Source organism: Rhinoderma darwinii, chromosome 1 (genome assembly GCF_050947455.1).
Source record: "Rhinoderma darwinii isolate aRhiDar2 chromosome 1, aRhiDar2.hap1, whole genome shotgun sequence".
Classification (NCBI taxonomy): Eukaryota; Metazoa; Chordata; class Amphibia; order Anura; family Rhinodermatidae; genus Rhinoderma; species Rhinoderma darwinii.
The window spans coordinates 419,268,722-419,282,068 of record NC_134687.1 but is presented as its reverse complement, the minus strand read 5'-3'; the positions used below and the strand labels follow the sequence as shown (position 1 = coordinate 419,282,068).

Genomic DNA, 13,347 nt, shown 5'->3' with positions numbered 1-13,347 from the left:
TTAAAGTTTCATTAGAAAATGTTCTTTCTTGCAGGTTCTCTGTGGTTCCTCGTCCGTGAGAACAGTGTCTTTCTCCTTAGATGGCAATGTAGTGGTCTCAGGAAGTCTTGATGGCTGGGTGTCCCTGTGGTCCTGGGAAGCACAAGTTCTGCTGTCTCGTTTCAGAGCTCATAGTGGCTATACACTGACTTCTAACTTTTTGCGGCATGGAGAATATCTTCTGACTGGTGGAGAAGATGGCAAGGTAATAACCTCACCGATTGTAATAGTACATTGAGTGTCAGTGGCAGAATTATATCTCTATTCCTTCACAGGTGCAGGTGTCGTCTGGGGGACTGGGGAGGCTACATGCACACGGTTGTGTGAAGACCGCTTTGTCTCCTGCACTTTCTGTAGCGGTCTCTCCAGACAGGCAATTGTTTGCTGTTGGCTATCACTCAGATTCTGTTCACATCTACAAAGTTGATAATGGTAACGGTCTGAGAAGGTTTTTATGGTTTGTAGAAAAGTGGGCATCAGAATGAGTTATTTACAAGTATGTTGTTTCCTTTCCAGGGGAGCTTGTGTCACAGTGTCCTTTTGAAGATGTGGCAGTGGGTAGTCTTGTGTGGCTCTCGGATAACACATTGGTTACTGGCAGCACTGATAGTCTAATTCATGTCTGGAATGTGTCATCCGGACAGTCTTCTTGTCGGCTCACTCTGTGTGGACATCAGCGACCTGTTCATGCCTTGGCATTATCCTCCCAGTTTCTAGCATCTGTTTCTGGTAAAAATTGCTCCAATCCTTTTTTTTATTTTTTTTATAACACCTTGCTATGACATAATGCTTTGCCATTTTTACGGCCCTTCCTGAGTGTGATGAATACACGTACATGTTAATCATAAACAACCATGTAGTGGCAGGGATAGCCTGAAATACATTATGTAAAAACCATCATGTGCTAGAGGTTCTTAACCTTGTCCAGTCAGGGCCATACTTTTTCAGTGTCTTTAGGGGTAGTCTATTGATCAGGGACAGGTCCATGTAGCAAATAGGGGACAATTCTGCAATCTTTTTGCATGTTGTTTCAAATGTCCCCATAATAAGGACAGCAGCAGCAGAAACTTATTGCACGTTCTCCACAGCCATGCCTTTTTCATACATGGAGATAATGGACATTTTATCACTGATGTGGATAATAAAGTTTAATTTTAAATACTGAATACAGAAAAAAAAATATCAATTAATATTCATTTTTTACATACAGCAAATTAAATTACATTTTTGTTTTAATAAAAGTTTTCCATTGTGCTTTCTGGATTAATTACTATTTTATTTTTTTTTTAAAAGATCTTTGCTTCTTATTAGATAGGAACTGTTTACTTCTAGTGGATAAAATTCTGTCCATGGCCATGTGATCATGTGATGTACACAGGTGCACGTCTCGTTACAGTTTGTGTACCAGAGCTATGTCTTCTAGCGATCCCAGCACCTGTGTCCATCACATGACCATGGACAGAATTTTATCAACTGGAAGTAATCCATGAATGTTCCTACTGAATGACAACAAGCAGAGATCTTAAAGTATGAAGAATTAATAACTTTTATTTGCACAAAAAAATTACATTCATTTGCTAAAACCGGACAATGCATTTAATGAAATGTAAAAGTTATTCATTTGCCTCCTTTTTTTAAAATTTATTTATATATATATATATATATATATATATATATATATATATATATATATATATATATTATATATATATATATTTTTTTTTTTGAATTATTCCAGAGGATGTCTCCATCTGTCTGTGGTCCGTGGATAATCTCATGATGGCTGTTCCATCTGTCTCTCCCGCCTCTGTTCTTCGGGGTCACACTGCAGCAATTACATGCTGCGCTTTTAGCCTGGATGGGAACCTGCTGGCTACTGGTGGAAAAGACCGGGTAAGAATTTGCAAGAGGCAGTATTGGTTTGTGGAAGGTGGAAGTAGTGTGAATAAGATTGATTGTGTATAATACAGAGCAATCATAAACTAATATATATTTGTATTTGTCGTCATAGTAATGTGCAATAGCCAAGATGTATGTCGGCAGTGTGATTAACAGAAGACTGTGTAGAAGTCCTAATTTGCTTCTATAATGCAAGGATGTAAATGTGTGAAGATCTAATCTTCATCATACACTGTTGGTAAATGTGCAGTAACTTTTATTTTTTTACTTTGACCCAGTCTATTTTCTGTTGGGACGTCTCAGTGAATCCCCCTGTTCTTGCACACACTCTACTATCGTGTCACAAGGACTGGGTGACTTGCTGTTCATGGACGGACAGCAGCATGTTGGTAAGTACGGAATAGGATTTTATTGTGTGACTTAAACAGCTGTTTACTTAACTTAGAACATGTCAGAAAATTCAAGAACAATGTGCTTTTTAACAGGTCTCCTCTTCAGGAGATGGATCTGTGTGTCTGTGGGACATTCAGAAGGAGAAGCCGCTTTTGACATTTGCTGGCCATCAAAGTGCAGTCAGCAGTGCTCTGTGCATGGTGTGTACGTCTTCCTCTTCCCTGTTTCCACTTCTCTTCTATAGTATGTTTGACTCTCCATTTCGTCTTCCATTATAAGGGGGAACGTGTCATCACTACAGGCCGAGATGGCTTCCTAAAAGTCTGGAGTCTTACTGGCACAGAGATCGCTAGTATTCCAACTCACCACAGTCAGATAAATCAGAGCACTGCATACTGGGAGCCAAAAGATAGCCGAGGTACATCTCTACAAACCATACAAACATAATAACGTAGACCATATATAGGTGATCTATTTCTATTGCATTTCTGCTTTTAGACTGGGGCGACACAGTGACTCCAAGTCGTAGTCCCATGCAACGTTCATTATCGCCTATCAGAAAGAATTCTGAAAGACTCTACTTTATTATACTAATATCTTAGTCTGTAGCCTGAATAGTGCAGAAAGCCACAGTTCATAATAGGGACCTGGATTGTTTTGACTAATGATAAAACATATTAAATAATGGTCTCTTCATTGTTGTAGTATTATGCATATTTTGTGCTTTGTTTTTACTTTCAGACGATGCTAATATGGTGGTTTATACAGCTGGTTCTGATTCCATGGTATTAAAGTGGAGTCCTCTGCAGGTGAGACCGATGTATACAGCACTATATAGCAAACCTTTTAACAATGTTTGAGACCAAGGATGCTTATCGACCTATATTGTAGTAGGGATGACACACCCTGTGATGTCTTCTAGATGGAGCAGATACAGACTCTACATGGTCACGGAGCTGCTGTAATATCGTCAGCGGCTCATCCTCAGCTGGAAGTCACTGTGACAGCAGCTCAAGATGGCTCCATACGTGTATGGGGAGCCCCACGCAGAGTTGGTATGAGACCATGATATGTGGGCGCCATGAAGATCTAAGGAGGGCATTGTGTGATCACTTTTCTTATTCTTCTATCCACAGACCCTTTGTTGGTAACTAGTCACGAGGGAGCAGTTACTGCTGTTGCATGGTCCCCCGATGGTGAACTGGTGGTGTCAGGTGGAGAGTATGGTGACCTGATTGTGTGGGACAAGCACAAAACTTTACTTACCCTGCAGGTAAATGCAAGAACTTAATGGAACACTCCAGGCAAAATGTAAACCCTGTTATTCCTAGTGCAGGGCCTGAGAGGACGAAGCACAACTCAGGGATTCAACCTGCATCAACCTTATCATCCCTGAATCATACACCTCCCCCTTAGTCCCTGCACTAGGCATAATGCAGTGTATTCGTTTTGCCCAGAGTGTCCCTGTTGCTGTAACCTGTTGTCCTGGCTGTGTTTATTGCAGAGCGGTATACTCAGCATTTCTTCAATTCTTTTCATGACCAAACGTTCATTCTGCTGTGTGTCCAGTGATCTCACAATTTCCCGCTGGCTCTTGTTTCCTTGTAAAGAAGGTGGCTTAAGGTCAGTTTAAGGTTATTATCAGGGAATGATCTAGTGGTTGCATATGCTATTTTTATGCATAAGCACCTTTCTTCAAATGTGCATTTTGAATTGTTGCAGAGGGAAGAAGGCTTACAGTGTTGCAATAGAGTCTATGGTATGGTCTGCTGTGCTCACCACCTCGCAGCAGGTACAACTGCACACATTGTCAGGAAAATGTTTTCTCTTGGATCCCAAGACTGGATCTCTTCAGGTATCGTATTTGTAAGATGGCCAAGGAAAAGGTCCCGCAAACTCTGCACATTGCTTTATTATTATACTTGACTTTAAGGACTTGTCTCACAGCAACAACTCTTTTTATAATCCTGATCATATACCCCCAAAATCAGCTGTTCAATGGGTTTTAGATGCAGGAACTGCAGCGATTGGGCTGGCTTCGTTAAAAAAATAAATAGAAAAAAGGGTTCTCTTCATCAGACAATCCCTTTAACAAATGTGAAGGGATTGTCCAGTTTTATAAAATAAAGCATTCATATTTAAAATCCATATCATGTTCAAGATTTCTGCTTGTGGTCAATGAATGAAAAAAGCAACCTATGAAGATCCAATACTTCTCACAGCTAAAATCTATCTAGCTTAGACCATTACCTGTAAGCTCTGTAAACAACACGGCAACACATCGTTTGCTGTAATGTATCAGTTTAACCCCTTAAGAGTGCCGCTAATTCGGGTCTTGAGGAGGCAGCGACCATAACTTTTTGATATTTTTCTGTCGAAGCCGTATGAAAGCTTTTTTTTTTTTTTTTTTTGCAGGACAAGTTGTATTTTTTTAAAATGGTACCATTGTGGGGTATATATAATATATCTAAAATATATTCGCTTTCTTTGGGGCGAATAGAAAAAATACAACAAGTCCACCATTTTCGTTTTTACAGTGTTTACCGTGCAGTAAAAATGTAAAAGTTAACTTTATTCTGCGGGTTGTTGCAATTACAGAGATTCCAAATTCATTAAAGTTTTGTTTTACTATTTTTGCACATTTAAAAACATTATCTTTGTAAAAAAAAATACATGTTTCCATGTTGCCACATTTTGAGGGCCATAACTTTTTTTTTTTCTTACGGTCAACAGAGCTGCGTGAGGGCTTGTTTTTTGCAGGACGAGTTGTATTTGTAAATGTCACCATTTTGGGGTACATATTAACTTTCATTAACTTTTTTTGAGGGGGGATTGAAAATACCCCAACAATTCCACCATAGCTTTTTTACGTGTTAAATTTACGCCGTTCACTCTGCGGCATAAATAACATGTTACCTTTATTTTATGGGTCGGTTTGATTACGGCGATATCAAATATAATTTTTTGGTCGTGTTTTACGGTTTTTGCACAATAATAGCACATTTCATGGAAATAAATTGTTTTTATGTTGTTGTATTCCAAGAGCCATATCCTTTTTTATTTTTCCACCAGTATAGCTGTGTGATGGCATGGTTTTTTTTGTGGGACAAGTTATATTTTCTAATAGAACCATTTTGGGGTACATATAATGAATTGATTAACTTTTATACATTTTTGGTAGGGAATAAAGAAAAGCATTATTTTTTAGTGTTGTTTTTTTTTATGTCATTCATCGTGTGGTTTACATAATGTGTTGACTTTATTATATGGATTGTTACGATCGCGGTGACACTAGACATATGTATTTTAAAAAATGTTTAACACGTTTGCTAAATTCACTTTTTAGGGAAAAAGTTATTTTTACTTTTAACACACTTTTTTTTTAATTTTTTTTCTTCCTTTTAAACTTTAGCGAACTTTAATTAACTTTTTTTTTTTTTTAAGTCCCACTAGGGGACTTCAAAATGTGATCTACTGATCGTTTATATAATGCTTTGGAATACTCATATACCAAAGCATTATCGCCTGTCCGTGTAAAACTCATAGGCATATAGCCATGGCAAGCCTGGGGACCCTTGTTCGGCCCAAGGTTGCCATGGCCACCCATCGGCACTCCATGATCGTGCCCATCGGGCATCAATGGAGAGGCAGAGAAAGCCCGCTACCTCTGTAGCCATTTAAATGCCGCGGTCCCCATTGATCATATACGTACAACATAGAAAATGCAACCAACTTAACAACCAACTTCTTTTTACTATGGCAGGATGTGAATGTTGCTAACGCTTCCCTACCAGATCCACATTTCCACCCTTCACAAGAACAGCTACATCCTGGCAGTATTATCACAGCATCCCATCCACATTTTGGTAAGCACTAGATTTGTTTTAACATAAATTAATCTTGTTTTAATAATTTAAATACATACACAAATGAAATGTGCATATTGTGTATTACAGAAATACACATGTCTTGTTTGTCACATTGGGCGACACAGCCATGGGTATATGCAGTTGCCACCAGAAGGCATGACACTAAGAAATATTAAATGTTGACTCCTCCTACAGGATATACCCCTCCTTGAGACACTGAACTAATTTAGTCTTCGCTTAAGGCCTATTTGAACAGGCCAATAATTGGCTGAACAAACATTCTTCCAAACGCTCATTCCCGATTATTGGCTTGTTTAAACAGGGCAGCGATCAGTCGAAAAACACTTGTTCATCGGCTCATTACATGGTTTATGCAGCCTATAAAATCTATCTGTAAACAGTGGATGTGCTGCCAAAAATTATGCAAACTGATGGGGACCAAACGATCGTATTAACGATCATTCATCCCCATGCAGTAAAGCATTAATGCACTTCGGCTTGTTAAATCGTTACTAGACGCTAGTTATAGGCAGATATCTACCTGTGTAACCCAGCCTTTAGTGTCCATAGGAGGCAGACACCCCTGCTTGTACAGCGGCCTGTCTTTTGTCTGTCGTTGAAAGTTTTATTTTTTTTCTCTGTTCTTTCAGCTGGAAAACAGGGGCGACACTGTCCCCCTGTTCCCTTCTAATGGCAAGCGTACAGTGTCGGCACTACTGTGCAGTTGCCCTCCTGCTAGCGAAGATAAAAGGGGCAAAAGTGCAAGCTCCTCTGTCACCCCACTTCTGCTCCCCACCAGTGTCTTACTTTACCTGATGATGGCACACAGAGGGAGTGTCCCTGCTGTCTCCTAACTTGGGAGTGAAGATGGCTTTCCACTCGAGGCTAAGTATTACGCCCCCCCCCCCCCTACCACTCGGCAAATCCAGGAGCGGGCAAGACATGTGCCAGTTCCAATTTCTGGCCATGCGCCGCCCTCCGCTTCATACCCAGCTGCCATTTTAGCCCCTCTCCTACTGCGTCTAGGGGTCGGGGTTCTCGGCACTCTGGTCTTCCAGCAATTGGTGCACAATCATCACATGTCTGCTTGCAGCCAATCGCGGCGCTGACAGGGCAAATCTTCTCCCGCTCTGCGTTGTCCCCAACTTGTCTATTGACTGAGGCTAACTGACCTCCTGCTGGGCGGCACTGCTGCTGTTGGCACTAGGCTTGCGCCAGTGCCACTGGAACAGTGCAGGATCTTCCCTTGGGCATCAACTTTTTCTTCAGGTCCACCCTCCAGACTCTGATCTAGTTTATTCTCAGTTAGTGAGCTGTTTACCTAGCCGAACAAATGTAGGTAACACTGGGCAGCCATTAGCCCCTCTTTTAAGGGAAGTAACTATCTTGTTTTATTTTTTATTTGCAGTATTGGAGTGTACTCATTGTCACCACCATTTTGCCAGTTTTTACAGCAGAACGTGTTGACCCTTCTACTGCCATGTTAGACACCAGAGGAGAATCCTCAAAACAGTCAACCATTGTAACTCCCTATGCTTGCTCCACTTCTCAGACTCCACCGATATTTCCCATGCCTAGTGCTAAACGGAGCCGAAGCGGGATGGGCTCATTCTCTTTCCATGGCCGCTGGTGACCTCACTAATATCATCAAGTCCATTATGGACATCCTGGCCCGCCTTTCCAACCAGCCTGCTTTGAACTTTTCATCCACCTGTTTGCTAGGCCCTAAAAACAGGTGAGATCTGTTCGTTCTCACCCGCCATCTGTATCTTATATCTTGTCCGTCCCCCCCCTCCTCCCTGGGGGAGCAGTATGCTTCTTCCTCCCCTCCTAGGGTGGTTTTGTCTGAGGGAGAAATTTCAGATTCCAACTCGTTACTAGATGAGTAGCTTCCAAACTATAATCTACGGTGGGCAGTATCCTCAAAGTGGTCCGACACACCTTACAGAGCCGTCTCCCTGACACAAGGCGGTCATCTTTTGCCGACATAAACTGTCTCACCGGACCTTTCCCCCTCACTCAAAGTTTAAAGAGTTGATCTCCACAGAATGGAAACCCCCTGACAAGAAGTATTCCCATACTGCTCGGTTGGATCTTATTTTTCCCTTTTCGGAAGAGATCTCCTCGAAATGGGCTAAATCACCAGCAGTGGACCCTCCTGTCTCTCGTCTAGAAAAAACGACTACTATTACAATGGCGGACGCTGCCTCATTCCGCGATCCTTTGGACCGCTGCATTGAGTCCTTTTCTAGGTCCTCTTTTGAGGATACTGTATTGGCCTTGAGAATGACTTTTGATACTTTTTAAGTCCGCATAGCCTCCACTGAATGGGTTGGCCAGCTTCTTCACGGTATCTTTTCTTCACGGACTTAGTGGACCTCTCCCGTTTGCTCTTTAGTGCAACTAAATAATTGCGTCTCATCCAGGTTACCTTCTGTTCAGGGCCTGCCTCAATGAGATAATTTCAGAACCCACAGATGGAAAGAGCCTTCAGCTGTCTCAGACCAAGGTCCGTCGTTCCATAACCTCCAGGAAACCAGGACCTTGTTTTTGCCCTTTTCTTAGGTTCATCAGTCCTCAAGCATCCAGACAATTGGCACACCAGAACTCCAAGAACAAGCACTCCTTCAACTACTGTTCCTTCTGGCGCCCACACCCTCAGCCACAAAAACCAGAGTGGGTAAAAACAACTTGGTCTGAAGGGGTGCCCCCACTCGTATCACAGGTGGGGGCAGGCTTCTGTGCTTTAAGGATGTCTGGCTCTCTCAGATCTGGGATACCTGGGTGCAGGAAGTTGTATTATCTAGATACATAAGAGTTTGTAAGGCTGACACCAGACCGTTTTTTTCAGTCCACGCCTCCTCCATCTCCTTCCAGGGCAGTTTCCTTTTTTCAGGCAATAGATTTAATCTTGAGTCAAGGAGTAATCATTCCTGTTCCTCAAGATCAGGAGTATCGCGGTTTTTACTCCAATCTCTTTTGTCATTCCCAAAAAAGATGGGTCAAGTCGTCCCATCTTGGCTATCAAACGCTTGAATTCCTATGTTGACCTCCACCATTTCCGCATGGAGTCCCAACGATCAGTTATCGCCTCCATGGAACAAGGAGAGTTTCTTTCTTCAATGGACATAAAGGACGCATACCTCCACATCCTCGTTTTCCCATTCCATCAGGGTTTCCTGTGCTTTGCAGTCCACCCACATTACCATTTCGTGGCACTCCTGTTCAGCCTTCCAATGGCCCCACGGGTCTTCACCAAAATCCTCTCGGTGATGATGGTGCTTCTTTACTCTAGGGGGATTTGAGTAGTCCTCTACTTGGACGACTTCCTGATAAAGTCTCCTTCCAAGGAGGATAACCTGGCCAGTCTCCAGATCAAGTCCTTCTTGACTTCTTATCAGGGGATTACTTTTTTAGGTATGATGTTTGACACCCTGTTGGCATGGGTGTTGCTTTCTCCAGAGAAGTTGTCCTTTCTCCTACAGTGGAAGGGTGCCCCACCTCTGTCCGCTTCTGCATGAGAGTCCTTGGCACTATGGTAGCTTCGGACTTCATGGACTGACAAATTCATCTTCCCTTGAAAGTAAGACGGTCCCTCAGTTAGAGACTCATCTTTTGCCATACTGGAATGGGCACAACTCCACGTTCCTACCACTTCAGCAGTTCATATCCCAGGTATCAACAATTGGGTCGCAGATTTTCTGAGTCACAAACTGGTCGACCCAGGGGAATGGTCTCTCCATCAAGTGGTGTTTGACCAGATCTATTTCAGGTGGGGCAGGCCGGATGTGGACTTGATGGCATAAAGGTTCCCCAATTCTTATCTTGGGTTGGATCGCAGTCTTTCCCAGAGTTTACTTAAGGGGCAGGTGTCTGTGTTATCTTTACACTCTAACAGGCCTCTGGCATCCAAAACTGTTGCTCTCGCGCCCCTTCCCCCACTCGGGATTTGGTCTTGGTTCTAGACGTGCTGCAGTCAGCTCTGTTTTGAACATCTGCAGGAGCTCTTCTGCGGTCTCCTCACCTGGAAGGTGGTGGTCTTCGTGGCGGTGACTTTTATGCAGAAAATTTCTAAAATGACAGCCTTGTCTGTATTCAACTCTCCCTCAGGATAAGGCACAACTATGTACAGTGTCTTCCTTTTTGCCCAAGGTGGGCTCCACCTTCCAATTTAATGAGGTTATAGTTGTGCCGTCCTTTTGCTGGTCTCCGATCTATCCTAAGGAGCACACTCTTCACAATTTGGATGTCGTCCGTGCTTTACGAGTCTACCTATCCCACCCTTCCTTTTTTGCTGCAGATCTGATTCCTTGTTTGTGGTTTCGGTCAGAGAGAGGGAACCCCCATTCCAAATTACAGCCAATTCCACTAGGGCAGTTAGTGCCTCCTGAGCTGTGTGCATCAAGCATCTGCACTTCAGGTGTGCAAGGCGGCTCCCTGGTCTTCTCTGCACACATTTACCAAGTTCTACTGGGTGCATACCTTTGCTTCAGCGGATGCCTACCTTGGTCGCAAGGTTTTGCAAGCATCTGTGTAGTAGATGCTCATGGCTTTTAGTTCTTCTGTTCCCACCCCTGGGTCTGCTTTAGGATGTCCCACGCTCTGTGTCTACACCACAAAATCCTTTTCTTGTCCAGTCCATTGGGGGACACAGCTCCCACCCGTTTGTTTTTACAGTTGACGGTTGTCCGTTGGACGGTTTTCTTTTCTCTGGTACTGATAGTGTTTTCTTTACCTTGTGTTCTGCTTCTGCACAGACTGTAGGAGTCAACTCTTTTTTTTATTTTTTTATTTCTGTTTCATACCTACTAGTGGCAAAAGCATATACCCATGTCTGTGTCCCTCCAAAACTGTGTGTTTTACATTGAGTTCTCAAAAAATCCTTTTTTTAAATTTTGTACTAACCCATTGCATTTACTGGATATATAGTAGAACATAAACGCCGCGAAATGCGCTTTCTCTGCCTCCCATTGATGGCAATGGGAGGTCAAAGGCGTAAACGCCCGAAGATAGGGAATGTCCCTTCTTTCTCCCGCGAGACGGTTTTACCGCTCGTGGGAAAAAGACGCCTCCGCCTCCCATTGAAACCAATGGGAGCCATTTTCGGCCGTTTTTTGACGAGTTTTGCGGCGCTGTTTCCACGTCAAAAAACTTGTCAAATAACTCTGAGTGAACCCAGCCTTAAAGAGGATCTGTCAGCTCTTCTGGAAAGTCTGTTTTAGTAAATATTTGCATTCCAAATTAAATAACAATGGTGGTGCATCTTTCCTTATAATTCTGTTTTATGCCGTTCCTGTGTTATTCTTCCTGGAAATGTATGAATAAATTGACAACTGAACGTCCCCATTCCCCTTGTCAATAGTGTGTATTCCTATAAGCATGGATAATTGTGGAAATTAGTTTGTAGTTATTTATAGATATGTTTCTATTTTCTTAGGTGTATGTGACTCTGTTGGGGCCTTGTGGCTTAAAACCTCACAAACTTCCATTCAGAGCTCTGCTGACATGTGGGAACATAAGCAGGTAAATGTATAAAACCAATGATGTATGTATTTCTTTGATGAGTGGAAAAATATACAGGTTTTTCGTTCATATCATTGGGGGACAGAGCACCATGGGTGTAGGCCCTTGCCACTAGGTTTCTAACACTAGGTAGTAAAGAGTCTTGGCTCTGCCCAGGTTGGCCATAACCCTCTTAGGCCTTATTCACACGATGTTGCACGGACCTGTTAATGAATGGGGCCGTTCAGACTGTCGGTGAATTTCACGCAGTGTATGTGCGCTGCGTGAAACTCATGACATGTCCTATATTTACCTGTGGTTCGTTCTGCACGCACCCATTGAAGTCAATGGGTGCGTGCAAATCGCGCAACAGCAGTAAAATAAATAAATGAATGAAAACAGAAAAGCACCACGTGCTTTTCTATTTGCAAACATAAATAATGATGTCGAAATCACGCAGCCACGCATCATATGCTGATGACACACGGACCTTTTGCGCGCGCAAAATGCAGTATTTTTTGCGTGCGCAAAACTGCACTTCTGTGTGAATAAGGCCTAAAAGACACTGGCTTAATCACTTTTTAGCCTAGTGTCCATAGGAGTCAGACACTTCTCAGCTGTTTTTTTTTTTTTTTTTTTGTTTTTTTGTTTTTATTCATCTTTTTTTCCCCCTTAGCTGCAGGTCGGCTGCCAGCCTGCTTTCCTCGCGGTCGGTCACCTAACCTATTTTCTGCATCCGCAGGTGATGTGCCAGTACCCCCACTATGTGTGCGAGGTAACCTGGTGCATGCAGGGTCACTATCATATCTCCCTATGGCCCTCTTTGCACTTTACCTCAGAATCTCTCCCAGCCACCCCCCCCACCATGCAAGGAACCATGTCTAGGGAAATGAAGTGGGTTTTCTTTATTAGGATGGGAAAGGAGAGCGGCTGGTGACCGTTTTATGTATACTTCCAGGGTACTCCTGGAGCTCCGACAGCTTTTTCCTGAATCGCCGCCAGCCGATTTAGTCCCCGGCGTTTCAGCGTCCTAGGCCACAAGTTTCACGGCTGTACACCCTGCCCACCTTGATCACATGACTTCCTTGGCCTGTCAGATGACTTGATCCTCTGTAATGGCTGCCTGAGGAGGGCTCTGGTGCGGGTGTTTTCTCTGCAGCGCAGCAGTTGATTGAACGGGACACCTACATCCAGTTTACAGCTCGGGCACCATCGTTCAGACTGCATTTCTAGTGTTATTCAGCTTCTCCATTCTGCTTACCAGAGTTGCTCTACTTTCTATACAGCCTCTGTGGGCGAATCATAGCACCAAAGGTCTGAAAAATTAGGCCACAGCGCTGGCTTACCAGTGCTTTTTTTTTACCTAGGTGGGGTTTTTTCAAGTGGTCCCTTTCACCTCAGACATTAATATCTTTCCCTTGCCTTTGACATGTCTTTATCTGGTGGGGGGGCGCGGGGGAGACCTATGACTACTGTAAGAATTTCACCAGTGCCCAGTCTGACCTTTTTTGCCCACCGTGCCTGTAATCCAGGACCTCCCAGGATGTGGCGCTCTCTGAGTGAGCAAAGTTGTTTTTTTTCACCCAGGCCCTAGGGGACATTTCCATACTCCTGGTTGAGTCTTTGGAGCAATTGCCGTCTCAAA

At 43.2% G+C, this 13,347-nt stretch overlaps 1 protein-coding gene across 2 annotated transcripts in view; it reads left to right on the top strand.

The window, feature by feature from the left end:
* The window catches only part of TEP1 (telomerase associated protein 1), an 89,975-nt gene that overhangs the window by 63,999 nt on the left and 12,629 nt on the right, over nucleotides 1-13,347 (top strand). For both annotated transcript variants that reach the window (XM_075829195.1, XM_075829187.1), the window contains exons 39-52: nucleotides 35-244; nucleotides 315-471; nucleotides 556-768; nucleotides 1,778-1,932; nucleotides 2,217-2,327; nucleotides 2,424-2,531; nucleotides 2,611-2,749; nucleotides 3,073-3,140; nucleotides 3,254-3,386; nucleotides 3,468-3,604; nucleotides 3,836-3,954; nucleotides 4,054-4,186; nucleotides 6,095-6,197; nucleotides 11,638-11,723. In XM_075829195.1, coding sequence (XP_075685310.1) covers nucleotides 35-244; nucleotides 315-471; nucleotides 556-768; nucleotides 1,778-1,932; nucleotides 2,217-2,327; nucleotides 2,424-2,531; nucleotides 2,611-2,749; nucleotides 3,073-3,140; nucleotides 3,254-3,386; nucleotides 3,468-3,604; nucleotides 3,836-3,954; nucleotides 4,054-4,186; nucleotides 6,095-6,197; nucleotides 11,638-11,723 — 1,872 coding nt within the window. The remainder of the gene's footprint in view (nucleotides 1-34; nucleotides 245-314; nucleotides 472-555; nucleotides 769-1,777; nucleotides 1,933-2,216; nucleotides 2,328-2,423; nucleotides 2,532-2,610; nucleotides 2,750-3,072; nucleotides 3,141-3,253; nucleotides 3,387-3,467; nucleotides 3,605-3,835; nucleotides 3,955-4,053; nucleotides 4,187-6,094; nucleotides 6,198-11,637; nucleotides 11,724-13,347) is intronic.